The sequence below is a fragment of the Lontra canadensis genome, unplaced genomic scaffold (genome assembly GCF_010015895.1).
Source record: "Lontra canadensis isolate GAN:19392208 unplaced genomic scaffold, GSC_riverotter_1.0 scaffold7, whole genome shotgun sequence".
NCBI classification, from domain to species: Eukaryota; Metazoa; Chordata; class Mammalia; order Carnivora; family Mustelidae; genus Lontra; species Lontra canadensis.
The window spans coordinates 14,008,210-14,027,322 of record NW_022631001.1 but is presented as its reverse complement, the minus strand read 5'-3'; the positions used below and the strand labels follow the sequence as shown (position 1 = coordinate 14,027,322).

The window sequence follows — 19,113 nt, the reverse complement described above, 5'->3', positions numbered from 1 at the left end:
TACATGCAACTGATGAATTATTGAACACTACATGTACTATATGTTGGCTAATTGAATTTAAATTTAAAAAAAGAAAGAAAGAAAGAAAGAAAAACTCCTTCAGAAACTTCAATTTCTAGTCACTGTTGCCTCACAACACTCCCAGACACCTGACTCCTAGCTAAGAAAATATTGACAGGTACTGAGTCATTCTATTAAAGTTCAATTACTCTAAAAGAACAAGCCCCAAAATACACTTAACACACCCAGTTCCCAAAGGTTAAAGTGTAAGTGAGAAACACCGCAAGGACCTGACACTGAGTCAAGTAGTAGTTTCTGACATGGGAAGGAGGAAGCATACATCAGCCCCTTCCACAGTTCTGGATGATTACCACCCAGGTCACGTAATGAGGGAAGCAAACTAGATGCATCTGACATTTTTATTCTTGCCTTCTCGACCATACCTCATCTATGTTACGATCACATAATTAAAAAGCCACTGGAAATTGCCAATTTTCTTTCTTCCTGTGAAATGCTAAGTGGTTCCCACATCTCCTTTCATTTAATCTCATAATATCCTGGTGAGGCAGCTCTGCTCTGATTTATAGATGAGACCAGAAAGACTCGTCTGAGGTCACACAAGGAATGCAGGAAATACTGGAGACATGAATTGCGGAAGCTGTATTAGTAGCTTCAAACTGAGGAAGAGGGGAGATACACCCACCAGACTGCCTGAGGTCATGAAGAAAATGAGCTGGGCTAGGAGGGCAGTGGTGCCTCTGTCCCCCAGGGCCTTTGAGTAGAAATGAGTTCTTGGGAGAAGGACAGGAAGTCTGACCCACACAAAACTGTTCAGTGAGTTAAGTTGGTCTTCTGATATCCCCAAATCTCCTTCCTCCTTCTGTGGGACTTATATCCACCTCGCCTAGTCAGTCAGTGTTCTGATATCCTTGATCCCTATCAAACTTGCTCTTAGGAGCTTCTGTCAGCTCCTTGATGGTCATTCTAAATGACTGTGTTCTCATTCTCACTCCTGGAGTTTCTAATACTTCAGGTCTCATCTTTCCCTATGGAAGGATTTCCTTTATCCCACTGGGGGACTGCTGGTGAATGGGGAGTCACCAAAGGGAGCTGGCAGGGGTAGGCTCTCACTCTCTGTGAGAGCCCCTACTTCCATTCACTGAATGCCTACTATGTGCTGTTGACCATGTTAGGAATTCTACATTTACTAGCTAATTAAATTCTCAATAATCCTGCTGGCAAATCATTATCATCCCATCTTACAGTTGAGGAACCAAAGGCCCAAGAAGTTAAGTCACTTCTAGTACAAGGTCACAAAATCACCTAGTGGCTACTTACTGTTTAACTTCTAGCCAACATGGCCTCTACAGACATAACAGAACATTACGAATCAGCCCAGAGGGGAAACAGTCCAGTCTACCACCCACGGAAAACAAAGTGAATCCTCTCCAACAGGGAAATAGACAATGGTTGCCTTAATAGAATCAGTATTCCCTTGTCTATGTGATGTAACTTTAGTCATATTCAGCTCTGAAATGTCTATTGATGCCTATGTTACAGACCCTCTCCCTCACCTGTAAACTATGTTGGGAACACCTCTGTTCCCCAGGTGCCTCAGACTTAGCACTTGACTCGGTGGCTGTACCATCAGGAAAATTGTGGACTTCAGCCCTGCTGGAGACTCTGAATTGAATCATCTCCACTGAGGAGCTACAGAGAAAATGCACCTGCCTTCCCACCAAAGGGTAACAACCAAAGTCCCAAGGGATGAACACTAATGGGAAGATCTCTACATACCTAAAAGCAAATCATCAAAACATCTGTGGCAATGTAGCTCCACGATCAGGTTCAAATGTACACTTTGACCGGACAGATGGTAACAGGTATGGAAAACACCAACACGATCAGACTGAAATATTGAGGACAACCTGCATCCTGAAGAGCCATTTACTTAGCACCTACTATGTGTGAGGTATTCTACATATGTTACCACTAATTCTCACTACAGCTTTTCCTGGTCTATATTATCATTCCTATCCATAGTTAATAAAAGAGACTTAGAGAGGTTAAATGACTTGCCCATCATTAAGTGGCTAATAAATGGCACATTTAGGATTTGAATTCATGTCTGGTTCCCGTGTTTGAGCTTTTGCCATCACACCATGCTATGACAATTTGATCATTATTCACCTCTTCTCTGAAGTGAGTATATTTATTTTGAAGTACCTCTTCATTCCACTCTAGGGTAAAATCATTAATACAAAGAAAAACCAGCTATTGTTGGTGCTGGAAGAAATCCCCCCTCAACATTTTAGTTTTACTTATCGTTCCGAATTATTAGAAATTCTGGAAGCTGGAAAAGAGTAGTACTCAGTTTTATCCATGTTAAGGCCCAGATTTCTCTTATATGTACTTCATAGTACCTGTGAGAATAGTCTGGTGTTGGTGCTCATAGCACACTGAGCCATGAATCCCACATGCAATGACTGTCCTTGTGAGCTCTGTCTTACCTTGGGCTTGCTGGGGCTACATCTTCTGGCTCTCCCACAGCACCAGTTAGCTCTGAAGGGAGGAAAGCATCCTTGTTCACGTTATTTACCCAACTTTCCTTTGCCTCATTTGCTCTCTCCTTACTCTGCTCGGCTAAAAGAAGAAACAGTGAAGTCAGGAAGGTTATCTCTCACCTCCATGACCTATAACACTCTTAAAGCTCTTATCACCAAAGCTCAAACCTGAACTTCAGGTCTTCCTGCAGTGCCAAGGCAATCATTCATGAGTCTGAGTCCCCAGGGTCAGAATTATAACTGCAAAATTATACGTGATTTTGGCTTCCCCCAAGCAGAATCTCCTGAGACTAAGAGTGGACCTTTAAATGTGCAGGTAACTCCAGAGACCACTCCAGCAAAACAGTGACCACCTCTAGGTGAATTTCACCTGAACTGGGGTCAGGAGATGCTCAGGGCAGCTAGTTCTCTTTGGGACAGAGATACCATCATTACCAAGCATTTACTGGATGTCAACAATGTGTCCGACTTGAGGCTGGGCTCTGGAATGCAGAGGGGAACAAATGTTTCTAGCCTGGAATGTTCTTTTCCACTGTCTCTTCCTTCCCCCAGTCTCTAATTCTACATACTCCTCAATACCCAGCTCAGATGCCAGGGCCCTCCCAATAAAACCTCCATGCTCCCTCTTCAGGAAGTGACTTCTTTTTGCCTCTGAACAGCCAGGGCTCTTTACCAGCACATTTCAAATAATCAGCATTAAGTAATTATGCTAAGTGCCAGGCACAGCATTGTCTTGTGCCTGCATTACCTTGTGAGGAAGTTGCTATTTTCCAAGTTTACAGATTTGGAAACTGAGGCTCAGGAAACTTGCTTTTGACCCCAGTGCTAGTAAGTGCCAGGAATGCTTTTACATTGATGTTAAGATGAAGCAATATGAGGGCTCCCGATTCCCAAATACTCACATTCCAGGGTGGTATTCCCCACAGGTCTCTTTACACAGAAGTCTACTTTCTTCTGTCACATAATAGAATCCACAATACTAACCTTTACCTCTTGAGATTTCTGAATGCCTGGATGGTGTTGAAAATCAAGAGGGATGCGAGCAATGCTACCTACTTTTTAAGATTGCTGCTATAGTTGCATGTAATAGAGAGCAAATTCCTATCATGTATCAAACGTTCAAAAGGTGACAGCTATTTTCCTCATTGGGTACAGACTAGATATAAACAGGGGCTCTTCTCAGGGGTAGAAGTTTAGACTGCCTAGCTCAGAGTGAAAGAGAGGGCATAACATACCCATTTAATAAACCCAACAGAATTCTAAAGAAGCCCTCAAAATACTGTCTTTACAGTCCCTTAAATGATACACTTGGCTGATTAAAGATGTACCAGATGTCAAAGTTGTTGAAAGGGAAGCTAATCTCTTCCTGTCTTCCTACTCAGAGGAAATGGTTCTAAATCTTCAGAGTTAAAAGCAAAGGAATGCCTTATAAACCCATCTGTCTATACCACTACAACTCAACACAGTATCTAAAGGACTTCCAATGTTTTTCTATATTACCCAGGGCCTGCCTTCGTCCATCTGAATCCAGGGCAAGAAGATATTGAGCTGAAAGACTAATCATATGCAAAGCATACCCCTAAGTGACTTCCCTCCGTAGATTTCAGTAATGACTCTAACACCCTTCCCAACTCCTGACAATGGCTTCCCAAACAAATGCTGGCTCAAAACGTCCTAGCCAAATCAACTCACCTGCTACCTGGGGCTTCTTCTTTCTCATGGATGCTCTGATGATATCTGCACCATGAATTCTGTCTCTGTGCCTTTTTGCCTTGGCTTCATAAAACCATTGGCCACTCATGTTCTTCAACTCTTGGTCATCCTTAATTTTTTCAGGCAAACGTCTATAAAAGGAAAAGCGCTTTACTTTGCTGAAAGCCCACAGTAAATAAATGATTTCACTGGGACAGTGCATTAAGAAATCTGTAAACATACAAATAAAGCTCTCAATATTTTAGAAGACACCACACATCTCCTAGAAGACCAAGAAATAAATAAATATATATATATATATTCCTCTTTGATGGAAGGCTAACACTTTTTAAAAATCAAAGAATTCACCCATGACCTCCACATGATGCTTGGAATTTTCCAGTTCACTTTTTGGCTGCAGTCTTCTGTGTCTACTGTTTAAATGCAAATACCCCAGAGAAAGATGGTATATTAAGTGTCTCTAAGCCTTCGTCCCTTTATCTATAAAAAGAGGTTCATCATACTGATCTACTTCATGGGATTGCTTTGAGGATTAAATTAGCTAATGCATGCAAAACTGCCCTTTGCCAATGCCTGGCACCTAATACCCAATGAATACCTGGTGGAGGAGTTATCAGCTCATCAATCCTTTCCGTTTTAGTGAAATGAGTGTATCAGAGGCATGCTGGTGGGAGGGGGGATCGTGGCGGGGAAGTGGGAGGGAGAAGGAGGTGTGGGGGGGTGAATGATGTCCCTGATTCTTAATGTCAGGAAAATGAATACTGAAAAAGTAGTCTAGAGGCAGGCAAGATCAAATTTATGGAAGTAAGGGGATGGGAGGTATAGAGGCAAAGGCAAATTCCAGTTGTGCAATTACTGCTTTCAAGGGTTCCACAATCATTTATGCTCACTGAAAAACTAACACCTGTAAGGACAAACAAATACAGCCTTAAATCTCCCTAATTTACACTTGCTTTAAAAAAAAAAAAAAGTGTTTTACTTGACAAGTGTCATTATTTTTGTTGTTTTTCTCCCCATCATGATAAGTGTACTCTTTAATCCACATCCCCTAATTTCCCCATCCCCTCTGGTAACCACCAATTTGTTCTCTGTAGTTAAGAGTCTGTGTCTTGGTTTCTCTTTTTTTTTTCCCCTCTTTCTTTTTTCTTTGCTCATTTCTTTTGTATAGAAATTCCACATGTGGGTGAGATCATATGACTTTTTTTTCTCTGACTTAATCTGTTCAGTATTATATTCTTTAGCTCTATACATGTTGCAAATGGCAAGATTTCATTCTTTTTTATGGCTGAATAATATTCCATTGTATATATTTACCACTTCTTCTGTATCCATTCATCTACCAATGGATACCTGGCTCCTTCCAGATCTTGGCTATTGTAAATAACACTGTAACAAACATAGAGATGCATGTATCCTTTTGACTGAGTGTTTTGTACTTTTTGGGTAAATACTTAGTATAGCAATTACTGGGTTGTAGGGTAGTTCTATTTTTCATTTTTTGAGGAACCTCCATACTGTTTTCCACAGAGGCTCTTCCAATTGCATCCCTACCAACAGTGAAAGAGGATTCCTTTTTCTCCACATCCTCACCAATACTTGATGTCTCTTGTGTTTCAGTTTTCACCATTCTGACAGGTGTGAGGTGATATCTCATTGTAGTTTTGATTTGCATTTCCCTGATAATGAATGATATTGAGCATCTTTTCATGTGTCTGATGCCCTTCTGTATGTCTTCTTTGGAGAAATGTCTGTTCATGTCTTCTGCACATTTTTAAATTTAAAATCATGTCTTCTGACCATTTTTTGTTTGTTTGTTTGTTTGTTTTTTGAGGTGTTGAGTTGTATCAGTTCTTTATATATTTTGGATACTAACCCTTTATGTCATTTTCAAATATCTTCTCTCATTTCATAGGTTGCCTTTTAGTTTGTTTCCTTCACTGTGCAGAAACTTTTTTCTTTTTCTTTTAATGTAGTCCCAACAGTTTATTTTTGCTTTTATTTCTTTTGCCTCTGGAGACATACCTAGAAAAATGCTGCTATGGCCAGGATCAGAGATATTACCACATGTGTTCTCTTCAAGGATTTTTATGATTCCACATCTCACGTTTAGACCTTTTAATCCATCTTGAGTTTATTTTTGTGTATGGTGTAAGAAGTGGTACAGTTTCATTACTTTGCACGTGGTTGTCTAGTTTTCACAACACAATTTGCTGAAAAGTCTTTTTCCCATTGGATATTCATTCCTCCTTTGTTGAAGATTAATTGACCAAACAACTATGGGTTTGTTTTTAGATTTCTGTTCTATTCCACTGATCTACATGTCTATTTTTATGACAGTATCATACTGTTTAAATCATTACTGCTTTGTAATATACCTTGAAATCTGGAATTTGTGATACCTCCAGTTCTGTTTTTTGTTTTTGTTTTTGTTTTTTCCCAAAACTGCTTTGGCTGGTTGTGGTCATTTCTGGTTCCATACAAATTTTAGGATTGTTTGTTCCAGTTCTGTGAAAAGTGCTGTTATATTTTGATAGGGATTATATTAAATATGTAGATTGCTTTGAGCAGTATAGACATTTTAACAATCTTTATTCTTCCAATGCATGAGCACGGCATGTCTTTCTATTTCTTTGAATTATGCGGAATTTCTTTCACCAGTGTTTTATAATTTTCAGAGTACAAGTCTTTCACCTGTTTGGTTAAGTTTATTCCTAGATATTTTATTGGTTTGGGTTTAATTGTAAATGGGATTGTTTTCTAAGTTTCTTTTTCTGCTGCTTCATCATTAGTGTATAGGAAAGCAAGAGATTTCTGTACATTGATTTAGTATCCTGTGACTTTACTGAATTCATTTATCAATTCGAGCAGTTTCGTATATACAGTATCATGTCATTTGCAAATAGTGAGAGTTTTACTTCCTCCCTAACAATGTGGATGCCTTTATGTTGTCTAATTGCTGTTGTTAGGACTTCCAGTATTCTGTTAAATAACAAATGCTGATAATGGACATGCTTGTCTTGTTCCTGACTTTAGGGGAAAAGTTCTCAGGTTTTCACCATTGAGTATGATGTTGACTGGGGGTTTTTCATATAAGATCTTTATCATGTTGAGGTATGTTCCCTCTAGACCTACATTACAGTAAGTTTTTATCATGAATGGATGTTATACTTTGTCTAGTGCTTTTTCTGCATCTATTGACATTATATGGTTTCTATCCTTTTCTCTTATTGGTGTGACATATCACGTTTATTGTTTTGTGAATAGTGAACCATGCTTGCATCCCAGGGAAAAGCCCCTTTGATTATGATGCATGATTTTTTTAATGTATTGTGGCATTTTTTTGTTACTATTTTGTTGGGGATTTTTGCATCTATATTAATGAGAAATATTGGCCTGTAGTTCTCTTTTTTGTGGTGTTCTTATTTTTTTTTAAGATTTTATTTATTTGAGGGCTGCCTGGGTGACTCAGTGGGTTAAAAGCCTCTGCCTTCAGCTCAGGTCATGATCTCAGGGTCCTGGGATCGAGTCCCACATTGGGCTCTCTGCTGGTCAGGGAGCCTGCTTTCTCCTCTCTCTCTCTCTCTCTCTACTTGTAATCTCTCTCTGTCAAATAAATAAAATCTTTAAAAAGAAAAAAAAAGATTTTATTTATTTGAGAGACAGAGAGAGAGAAAAAGTAGGGGGCAGAGGCAGAGGGAGAAGCAGACTCCCCACTGAGCAGGCAGCCCAATGTGGGGCTCAATCCCAGGACCCTGAGATCATGACCTGAGCAGACGCAGCTGCTTAACAGACTGAGCCTCCTGGGCACCACTTTTTGTGGTGTTCTTATCTGGCTTTGATAAGAGGGTGATACTGGCCTCAAAGAATACATTTAGAAATTTCCCTTCCTCTTCTATTTTTTGGAATAGTTTGAGAAGAATAGGCTCTAACTCATTTTTTAATAGCTATTTTTTGCCATTTTAATTACTATGTGCCTTGGTGTGGTCCTCCTCTTTCATTTGAGAGATACCTCTCTGCTTCATTTTGACTGATTTTCTGTGTCTGTTTCTGTGTTAGAAACATCAGCTCCTTCTCTTGCTCTTGATAATAATAGCCTCATGAAGAAGAGGTCCTGTAGTGACCTGCAGTGCATGTCCTGTTCCCCAGCGCCTGGCAAAGGGAATGTTTCCTAGGTGTGTTGGTATCCTCTGCTATTGAGCCTTGACCTCTTTTTCCTTTAGTCCAGTTGTCTGCACAGGCTCTCTTTGCCTATCATGGGCAGTGTTTGGTCCCCAGCAGGAGTGGGGCACATTTTAACAAAGTGTGTGGCTGTCTGTTTGCAAAATGAAACCTGCTCCCTCTGCAGCTGGAACTGATGTCCCACACAATGTCTGGGTGGGGAGATGTGATGTTGGCAAGATTTGCACTGGTCTTCCTGGGGAGGGGCCCACAGTGCTGAAACCAGGGCAAGTGTGACTGAAAAGGGAGGCTCCACCAAAGCACAGGGTGGTGTGTCTTGGTGTAAACAAGCTAGGTAAACAAGTGTCAGAGCCAGGCTGGTTCCTGCAGGTGGCTGTTGTTCATGCTGGGGAGCAGGGGAGGTAAATGGCACCTGCCAGCTCCTTTGTTCCTGGAGGGGTTGCTCCATGATTCTTGTCTCTTGGAGCCACAAGCCATGCTCTGAGATGAGCAAATCACTCCCTCCTGTCTTCCCTCGGTGTTTTCAAACTGCTGGTTCTAGCTGTATATTTGGGCTGTTTGTGTGCTGTTTCTTTAATGCTGGGGCCTCAGCTTCCTAATGCCCTCCAGGCTCTCACCCGAGCCAAGCCCCTGATTTCTAAAGTTCCAGGCTTTAAGTCCCACTGGCTTTAAGAACTCACAAATTCAGTTCCTCTCACTTTCAAAGGCAAATATTATGGGGATTCATTCTCCAGTTTGTGGGTTCTCCAGTGTGAAAGTCTGTTTTTCACTCTCCTCTGTGCCACCAGCTCCCTCTGTACTGCAGATGGCCCCAGTCCACTTCACTCTGAGACCAGGTTTTGGCCCTTTCTACCTTCTTTGATCTAGCCTCTTCACCATTTAGTTGTGGAATTTGTTCTGCCAGTCTTCAGGTTACTTTCTGGGTTATTTATGCAGATGGGAGTGTTATCTACTTGTATCCTTGGGAAGAGGCAGGCTTAGGGTCCTCCTACTCTGCAATCTTCTCAGCCAGCCCTCTACTTGATAAGTCTTTTAAACACCACATCTCTCCATCCATCTCAATAAAATGAGAATCACAAACTCTAGAACATAGTCATAGAATAAAGGGGTATAAAAGCCTTAAGCTGACTTTGAACTTTTGGAAGGTACTGTACTATGAAATCTAAGAAGGTTTCATGATTGTCGTTCAAGCTAATATGCACCCTTCCTAAAGTAGCAAATCTATGTGTCTTAGCCAGAGAACATGTTTTATGGCCACACCAAGGTGACATCAGGGCCGCGTGTAAGCACTGCACACTGACATACCTGGGAGTGGGGCAAAAGGAGGGATTCTAGCAAGTACATTTCCTCTCTCCTAAGTGTGCCTGAAGAGTGTCTTTTTACCCAGAGTTCCACTCTCTGCTGGAACGTTCTCTCCTCTCCCAATTACCTGGGTAGAAGTGACTCCATTCCAAACACACCCTATCACAACACTTGGACACACATTGTCATCACCAAATGCTGACAAAGAGAGTCATCACTTCATGATTTTGAATCATCAGAAAGGTCCTGGTTCTTACCAAACATTTCTAATGGTTTCTAATTGCCTAAGGATTTCCATGGGGCAAACAATCCCCTATGGGCTGCTGATGGAGCTTTTGCCTTCTCCAACCAAAGGACCAAGTTTGAGTTCAATTCCAGAAGAGAGAAGTCCTTCCCATGTTCCCTGATTAGAAAATGAGCCGCAGCAGCATAGCCTGTACTCCATATATCTTTGCTTGGTGTCTCTGGAAAATAGTGGGATTTTATTTAGTACTTGTGGAGTGAATACATTTCATATGAGGCCCCTGACCGCCTGGCTTCAGGCTGCGTTTTCAGGTTCATTTTCCAGCACTAACCCTCAGACTCTACTTGCCAGTACTCTAGATTTCTTACTATTCTCCAAATTGCTCTTTCTGACCTCCCTAAACATTAGAAGCAGAAGGGCCTGGCAGAAAGACTATGAGCTTTAGACTCTCCCAAACAGGTCCAAATCCTAGCTCTGGCCCTTCCTATATGCTACCTGGGCAGCTTACTGCACCCCTTGAAGCTTCAGTTCTTTGTAAAGACAGGAAACTATGACCTACTTCCAGGACTTCTGAGGTGATTAAATGAGGTGTTTACCTAAAAGCCCCTAGCAGTGCCTCCATCTTGGTAGGAAGCCAATAAATCCTGAATTCTCTCAGGATCTCTGTCCTCACTTCACTGAGCAGCACATTACTCCTCATCCTTCAGATCTGGCTCGTATGCCACCGCCAGGGGAAAGACGTCCCTGAATGCCAAGGCACAGGGCAACAGCTTGCCTTTCCCCAGGCACTCCCAGCACTGACCACACCATATTCCAATGATCTATTTGCACATCTGTCTCACCCACTAACCTGTCAACTCTGCAAACTCCCTGAAGGTGAGGACTACGTCTTAATCACCTTTGTCAGGCCAGCACCCAGCACCGAGCCTAGCACAGAGCTGATACCCAACAACTGTTTGGCAAGTGGGTAAATTAAAGAACACATAAATGTTCCATGGCCACCCCAGTCTGAGTCAGGCAAGAGATAAGAGTGATCCTACCACCGCTGGGGTTAAGTGAACCATACCCGTCACAAAGGCAGTGACTTCTCCTGACGAGGCAGGGCACCTCACTCTCAGCAGAATAGGAACTAACATGAAATCGGGCATCAGCCATCATCTTGTTGAAAGAGACCACAAACCTGCCTAATGTAATAGCTCTCGATTCCTCTTCAGGAGGCTGTTTATTTACTAATTTTTGCTGTTTGGCTGAGAGGCATTTTGTAGGTGCCCGTGTGCTACTCTGGCCCTGCTCCTGCCCAAACAACTGTCTGGAAGCCCTGATCGTGTGCACCGTGAGCACACGCTGGCTGAGACAGGCCAGCCGAAAACGCAGTCCCTTGGAAGGCTGGGAGCCCTTACAGTATGGAATTAGGAGGGGTTTCTGGTTTATCACTGAAGTGGCAAAAGAATAAGAAACTACTCCAATTCACTAAGTGCCATTTATGTCTTTCCTCACATGATAATCCCTGCTAGGTTTAATCAATTTCTTTTTTGATCTTAGTCATTTGGAATATTTCATAGATGAATATGTATGTGTGACATTAAAACCCAGGTTTTATAAAGATATAGGATCATTAAAAAAAAAAAATCCCACCATCTAGATGGTGCTCTTACAATCTTCCCCATCAGCCTGGGTTGATGTCTCATTTTTCATCAACTCTAATAGTACCAATAAAAAATGGCATTTGAGGGGCGCTTGGGTGGCTCAGTGGGTTAAGCCTCTGGCTTCAGCTCAGGTCATGATTTCAAGGTCCTGGGATCGAGCCCCACATCGGGCTCTCTGCTCAGCGGGGAGCCTGCTTCCTCTTCTCTCTCTGCCTGCTGCTCTGCCTACTTGTGATCTCTCTTTCTGTGTCAAATAAATAAATAAAATCTTTTAAAAATATTATTTTAAAAAATGGCATTTGATTCTCTAATTCTTATACCATTTAGTTGAAGTGAGAAAAAGATGTTTCTTAAGATCCCAGTTTTCATCCCTTACCATCCTATGCACATAGGCACACGGAGCATAGGAGAGAGCTGAGGCTGGAGAAGAGGTCCACTTAACACCCAAAGGCTGGTGGGCTTAAGTGAAGCTAGAGGAAGAGCCCTCATCCCAGACAGGACAGGGTCCTGCTCGTCCTCCAGACAGGACATGCCCCCATTCTTTTGGCTAATACACACAAAGCATGTTTTTTACTAGCCTTGTGCAAGTCACCTAACATGCATCATCTCATTTAATACCTACAATTTCACCATCACATACAAAGAATTTAGTCAATTGTAAAAGACAGCCATCTTGTCTCCTCCTTATGCTAAAGGCCATATCTGTTCATTTGTTCATTAGTTCATTAATCCCCTTTATAGTTCATAGTTCACAGTTCATTAATCCCCACTAATACCAGCCATATTCTCAGAATTGTGCATAAAAAATTCAACGTTTTAGACAGCCCGATGCCTGTCTCAATTCCGGTGTTGCAGAGAGAGAGTGTGAGCACTTCCAGAGGAAAGCCAGAAAAGCAGGGACACCCTCCAGGCTGGCCTCAACAGTTTTCCCTTAGCCTATCCTCTTTTCCCCCTTTTTATTTACACAACACACCCCAGCTTTCAGCTACTCATCATGATTTGGCAAAGGCCTACCTGTTTGATGTCATCTAGTCAACTAGATAAGAACCAGCAGGCTGTCCAGAGAGGCTAACTGGCCCATTCCCCAGCCTTTTTTTTTTTTTTTAACCCCTCAGTATATTCTAGACTAGATGGTTATACTGTGTGAATTGAAAGTATTCCGGGGCCAAAGAAGTTAGGAGGTTTGCCCAAAGTCACACAGAGCAAGGACCAAAACCCATGCAGGCTCCTGGTCAAGGCTGTATCTGCTACTCCATCCTGAGTGAGCCAAACATGATGTTGGTGTCTAAGATCACCATCACACTTCACTCTACAAAGGAATTAACCTTTGAAAGAGAATCTGAAAACCAACACATGTGAGAATGAAATAAATTGCAAATGTTCCTCACAGTGCAAGATGGGAGGACACATGTGTCCCTTGTGTTGTGGACACATCGTAAATCCCTACCATCTGCTGAGAGGCAGCACAGCAGGTGGAAAGCACAGGCTTTGCACTGTGAGGCACAAGGCTTCAATCATGCAGGAGCTTAACCTCTTCTACCTCACTTCCTCAGTGTTAAGCAGGTTCAGCTGCTACGGCTATGTAGCTGAAAGGGGCAAATGTATGTGGAGCTCTGTATACAATATGGTTTCTTGACAAATGTTGGTTCCTCTACTCTTGGCTCTGACAGAAAACACCCCAGAGGTCCTGGGAAGCAGTTCTTCAATGCCAACTGCCTTTACTTAGGAAAAAAATAAAAATAAAAAACTAGGTCTTAGGGGAACAGCTAAGAATCATAAGATGTGGTCACGGTTGAGATGCTATCTATGGCAAGAATGCCCGTCCTGGCAATGTGGTTCTGTGTGCACGGGGGTGGGAGGCGTGGTGTTGGGATATCCTGCTGACAGTATGACGCCAAGCACAGGAAACACCACCTTTAGAGTGTCTCATTTTCAAACCATAAAAGACTAAAATTACATATGTGTATGCAGAATGGTGTTTCTTAAAAAGAAGAGGCGGTAGGAAGAGAGAAAGAATCTATCCTGATGTCTGCCTCACTGCTGGTCTATGGAACGTCTCCAGCAGTTAGGGAGCGAGCTGAATATCCACGCATGGTAAAGACTGTGCCCAGAGACGCAGCGGGAAACACAGCTGCAGGGCGGCCGTGACCTGGGACAGGTATCTCTTCTAGCTGCCTCTTGAGACACCATAGGGGCTGTTCCCTTGGGTTGAGTCCATGTTCTACCACAAACAGGTAGAGTGATTTGGGAACTGAACGTTTACTTCCCCTGGGTGACACTCCTCTTTCTCATTCATGAAATCAGACCGGAGGTAACACAGAGATGAAGTCATCTGCACAATGTCTCAGATGAGCATGGTTGTGAACAACTGGAAGCCCTGGATATGTCAGGAAAGGCAAACAGATTTCAGCGCGAACGTGAAATCTCACCTAGAGCTGCACTGAAAGACACTGGGAGGCAGCACCTGGTCTGAGTGGGCAATAGTGCTTCACTGCATTAGTGAGATCCTCTCAGAGTTGCAGGAGAATCATACTCCACAGTCCATAAAAAATTAGCATTCGAAAGATCAGTCTGATTTATAGTGGCAGGTTTGCCTTTCTTTTTTTTTTTTTTTTAAGATTTTATTTATTTGACAGAGAGAGAGATCACAAGTAGAGGGGTGGGGGAGCAGGCTCCCTGCCTAGCAGAGGGCCGATGTGGGACTCAATCCCAGGACCCTGAGATCATGACCTGAGCTGAAGGCAGAGGCTTAACCCACTGAGCCACCCAAGCAACCCAGGTTTGCCTTTCTAATGATGCTTTGCTTAAGCCAATATCAGAATTATGATTTGTGTTTCTAAAACCACACACCAGCTAGGGAGAAGTATTGGGAAACTGTAAAATCATGTTAGGGAAACAAAGCTGAGATTTTAAATGTGCAATTGATAATCCATTAGGTGGATTATCAATTTATTGATAATAAATAATTTATTGATAATATTTATATACTATATATAAATATATAATAAATAATTTATGGATAATGAATAATTTATTGATGAAGGTCAGTTTCCTTGAGGGCGGGGACCATATTTTAATGACCATAGAATTCTCTTCATATCATTGTCCAGAGAAGTTCCCTGTACTTAGTAGATGCTTGATTAAACTTCACTGCATTAAATAATGGAGAGTTTGGGGAGTAATTTCCTCCTAAGGAGTCAGATTATCAAGCATAGAATTCTGCCCTTTTTTAGAAGCAGAGGTGAAGTGGGGAATAAGGGAATGGAAATATGTCTATCACTTCTTACGTGCTAAGATTAAGAATTATCTTACTTAATCCTCACTCTAATCCTTTGGGTTTGGTGTTAATGGTCATTCTCAGTCTCTGGGTTAAGGCTCAGAGAGGTTAAGTAACTTGTCCAGTGAACCACAATGATCAGTGGTGATCAGTGGTGAGGAGAGGATTCAAACTCATGTCACTTTTGACTCCAAGGTTAAGCAGGGGACTCCTTCCCTAGTCTTGTGGAAGAAAGAATACCAATGATTTTGACCCTAACTGAATATGATGCTTTGTGAACCCACTGAGATTCACTTCAAGCCCTCTGGAGTGTCTGATTATGGCTACTATAATACCTCCTAGACAGTGCCTCACAATTAACCAATGATTAACAAAGATAGCTTGCAGCTTCCCAAACTGCAAAGGGCAATAATAGCAGCATGGGGTGGAGGGAATAGCACCGGACTGAGAGCTTGGTCTTACCACGGCTCTGGCAGGGATTATCTGTTTGGCCCTGGGCTAGTCACTTTCCCTCTCTGGGCTTTACCTTCTTCATCGTCTGTAAAATGACTGATAGGGACCAAAAAATCTTTCCAGAGCTGTCAGGCTATAGGGAAAGCTAATGCAACAGTCAAAGACAACCAGCCAGAGGCTGGCAAAGGGGCTGCAAGCAAAAGCCTACAGAACAGCATTTTCAAAGACCAGAGATCTAGTTCCACCAGCCTAGGGGCAGAAAGCCTCAGACCCATAACCACAAGTCCCTTCAGTCCTAAATCAAAGAGGGGTAAGAGCGCCATTCTCTTTATGTGAAGCAGGCCAGGCCACGGGCTGCACCTCTTTGTGTCCACCCCCTACGGGCTTCACGCTCATTGGCTGCCCCATTCCCCATCCACCATGCACCATCACTCCTCCCCAGGACCAGAGTCCTAAACCTATCTGTGGCTGAGTCTACATCAGGTGCTTGATGCCTAACTAAAAACTTCCCCAGCGTGGTGGTAGTACACGGGGCTTGACTCACACTTGATTTTTTTGCCACCCCAAGACTTCTCATTATCAGTTTATAGAAGCATCAACTGCGGGGCGCCTGGGTGGCTCAGTTGGTTAAGCGACCGCCTTCGGCTCAGGTCATGATCCTAGAGTCCCAGGATCGAGTCCGCCCCGCTCTCATGCTCTCTCACTCTCTCTCAAATAAATAAATAAATAAATCTTAAAAAAAAAAAAAAAAAAAAAAAAAGGCAGCAGCAGCAGCTGCTGGAGCACCCTGAGAAAGAGCGAACAGAAAGGGAGTCTGCAAACCCATTGCTTTGACTAAGGGACTCCCTGTCACTGGGGCTGCTGACAGCTGGTACCAGAGGCTATATGCTTACACCCCTTACAAAGCCCAGTTCCAGCGAGAATTTGACATTTCTGGAGGATTTTTCTATCAGCCACGCAGATGCCTGTAAAACACCTCCACTCAAACCCACAACTCCAGGGAAGACTCAGTAGCCTGCAGTCCCAAGGGCCAAGTGCATTTAAGAGGGGGAGGACAAAGCTCTCTTCCTAACCCAGCTCAACAGAGGACACAGAATTGCAGACCACACATGACAACTGATCAGTGGAGGAATCAAAGGAATTCAGCAACCCAGTAGTTACAGTCCCCACATCCTGACGTAGGAAGAGGGACCCAGGGCCATCTTTGCTCCACCACTTTCTTTCCAAGTCTCCCTGTCTTGTCTCCTGAGAAGATAAAGGAATTCCCACCATGCTTTAAGAATCAGCTAGTATTGTCTCTGTGTTGTCCTCACTCCGTATTTTTTAAAATGGGTGTAACAGTCCTGCCTCACCAACTCTCAGCATGGTTGTGAGGAAACGTAGGACATCATTCATGAAAGGGCTTTATAAACTGTATTTGGGTAAAGGATCAGTGTTACTAAAAGGCTCTGAGGGAGGATTAGGGTAAATTTTGCCCCTCATGGATAAAAATACTCAAGACACCCTACTTGCTAAGAATGCAGAACAGCCCCCCACTCCATATCCCGGTGCATAGAAGACTACAGGCAGCTTGTAGGGAGGTGCATGACTAGTAAAGAGTCCCATTCTCAGGCTCTCCAGCACCTGTCACCATCACAGCTCAGCGTCCTACCTCATACCAAGCAGCGCCCTGTTCTCCAAGGCTAGGTGCCAGGATGGCCGGTCTGCTACTGTTTTCTCAGAAAAAAGTGGTAGAGTTAGTGCATGAGGACCTGAAGACCAGAATGTGACTCTCAATCCTGACACCTATGGGTTGTATGAGCTTGAGCAAGTCAGTCACCTGACCTGTCTCAAAGTCAACTTCCTCACACATCAAGGAGGCATAATTATATCCCACCCTGAGCCCCTACCAACTGCACAAGTGTGTTTGAAATCAGAAAAATGCCCTTTGCAATCTGTTCATTGCTGTCATTTGTGAATCATTAGTTTTTTAAGCACTGTCTCATGAACTATTATTAGTAGCCATAAATAGATGCTCTGAAGGGTTAGAGTGAATTTCAGCATGTTTGATTAGGGTCAAAATATGGGAAATGGTGCCAATAGATCCATTACTCATGGTCTTGTGTCTCAGGAAATAGGAACATGGCTTATGCTCCTTTCAAATAACTCCTGGGATGGGGATTATGCAGTTAATACACCAACTCACATTCCAGAAGCCTTTCAAGGTCTTCAAAGCCCAAGGTTACACAGGTAACAGATGGCAGGGCCTGGGCTCAAGCCCACTTCTTTGGCATCCTGCTCTCACTCTACTTCTACCAACCCTGTGGGTAAGTGGAAAGTGGAGGGAATGTCGACATGGAACATGTGGGCTCCTCTCAGCTAGCACATGTCAAAGCTGCCACTCCTTCTTGTGAGACACAGATGAAAGAGTGGCTCAGTCAGAGCCAATTTCAATTGCTGTTGAAACCAATTCAAACATTTCTCAAAGTATGCAGAAATGTGAGCTACTTCCGGATTTATTTTCTTTTAAAAATCTTAGGAATTAAAAAAAAATTTTCAGGGGCACCTGGGTGGCTCAGTGGGTTAAAGCCTCTGCCTTCGGCTCAGGCCATGATCTCAGGGTCCTGGGATCAAGCCCCATATCGGGCTCTCTGCTCAGTGGGGAGCCTGCTTCCCACCCCCTCTCTCTCTCTCTGCCTCTCTGCCTACTTGTGATCTCCGTCTGTAAATAAATAAATAAAATCTTAAAAAAATTTTCAATTTAAAAAAAAATTTCAATTTAGCTCATGATTCAGTTTTTTAAAAGGTAGATATAAATACGCACACATTCAAATATATGTATGTAGATGTATGTATGTGTTTGTATAGACTTCATTTTTAATTCAGTATTTAATAAATTACAGGGGTTTCGTTTAAGACTATTTCTGGCAGGGGGCACCTGGGTGGCTCAGTGGGTTAAGCCTCTGCCTTCAGCTCGGGTCACGATCCCAGGGTCCTGGGATCGAGCCCCACATTGGGCCCTCTGCTCAGCAGGGAGCCTGCTTCCCCCTCTCTCTCTGCCTGCCTCTCTGCCTACTTGTGATCTCTGTCTGTCAAATAAACAAATAAAAACTTTAAAAAAAAAAAAAAAAGACTATTTCTGGCAGGAGTCCTAAGGGATTAATTAAGAGACACTAAGAAGGAAAGAAGGCCCATCCAGGGAGTAACCTAAAACCTAAAACCTGTAAGTTCAAGCTCCAAGTCAGAATTTCCACTTATGGCTGAGAAGAGAACGTGTCCCATCTTCTGACAGACTGTCCCTCCTTCCCCCATGCCAGGGGACCTCCCAGGCCCTTACCTGACTCTCTCCTCTTCAACTCTCTTCAGGGCAGCATCCCGCTGCAGCACCTTCATGATGGCTTCTTGCTCCTCCTCTGTCAGGAAGCTCAAGTCAATCATTTTGAAAATCATACACAAAATGAAGAGCAATGAATCTGGCTTACAGTTCTCAAAGCAAAACAACTATGCCTGTTGCTCAATGATTAGAAGATGCAAAAAAAAAAAAAAAAAAAACTAAATGAAGTAATGTCTTGTTCAGTTCTGCAGCAAAAGTCTTATGTTGGCTTGGCCAAGGTTTTAGGTGCCTGATTGCAAAGTCCTCCACGCCCTTTCCAGTGGGGAAGCGGTGGTCTGTGGGACGATGTGGAGAGGAGGCTCTCAGAAGGACGTTGCATTCCTTACCAGCCAGGTCACTTGTTCCCACAGTGGCATTCCTAC

The 19,113-nt window shown here is 42.9% G+C and overlaps 1 protein-coding gene across 9 annotated transcripts in view; it reads right to left on the bottom strand.

Annotated features, from left to right (window-relative positions):
- SYTL2 (synaptotagmin like 2) overlaps positions 1–18,896 on the bottom strand; it is a 66,707-nt gene extending 47,811 nt beyond the window's left edge. For 7 of the 9 annotated variants that reach the window (XM_032852893.1, XM_032852902.1, XM_032852904.1 and 4 more), the window contains exons 1-3: positions 18,695–18,896; positions 4,257–4,408; positions 2,511–2,643 (exon numbers count right to left, since the gene is read on the bottom strand). In XM_032852893.1, coding sequence (XP_032708784.1) covers positions 2,511–2,643; positions 4,257–4,408; positions 18,695–18,807 — 398 coding nt within the window. In that variant the 5' untranslated portion in view covers positions 18,808–18,896. The remainder of the gene's footprint in view (positions 1–2,510; positions 2,644–4,256; positions 4,409–18,694) is intronic. The other 2 variants (XM_032852907.1, XM_032852908.1) reach the window with 1 other exon arrangement.
- Between the last annotated feature and the right edge of the window lie 217 nt (positions 18,897–19,113).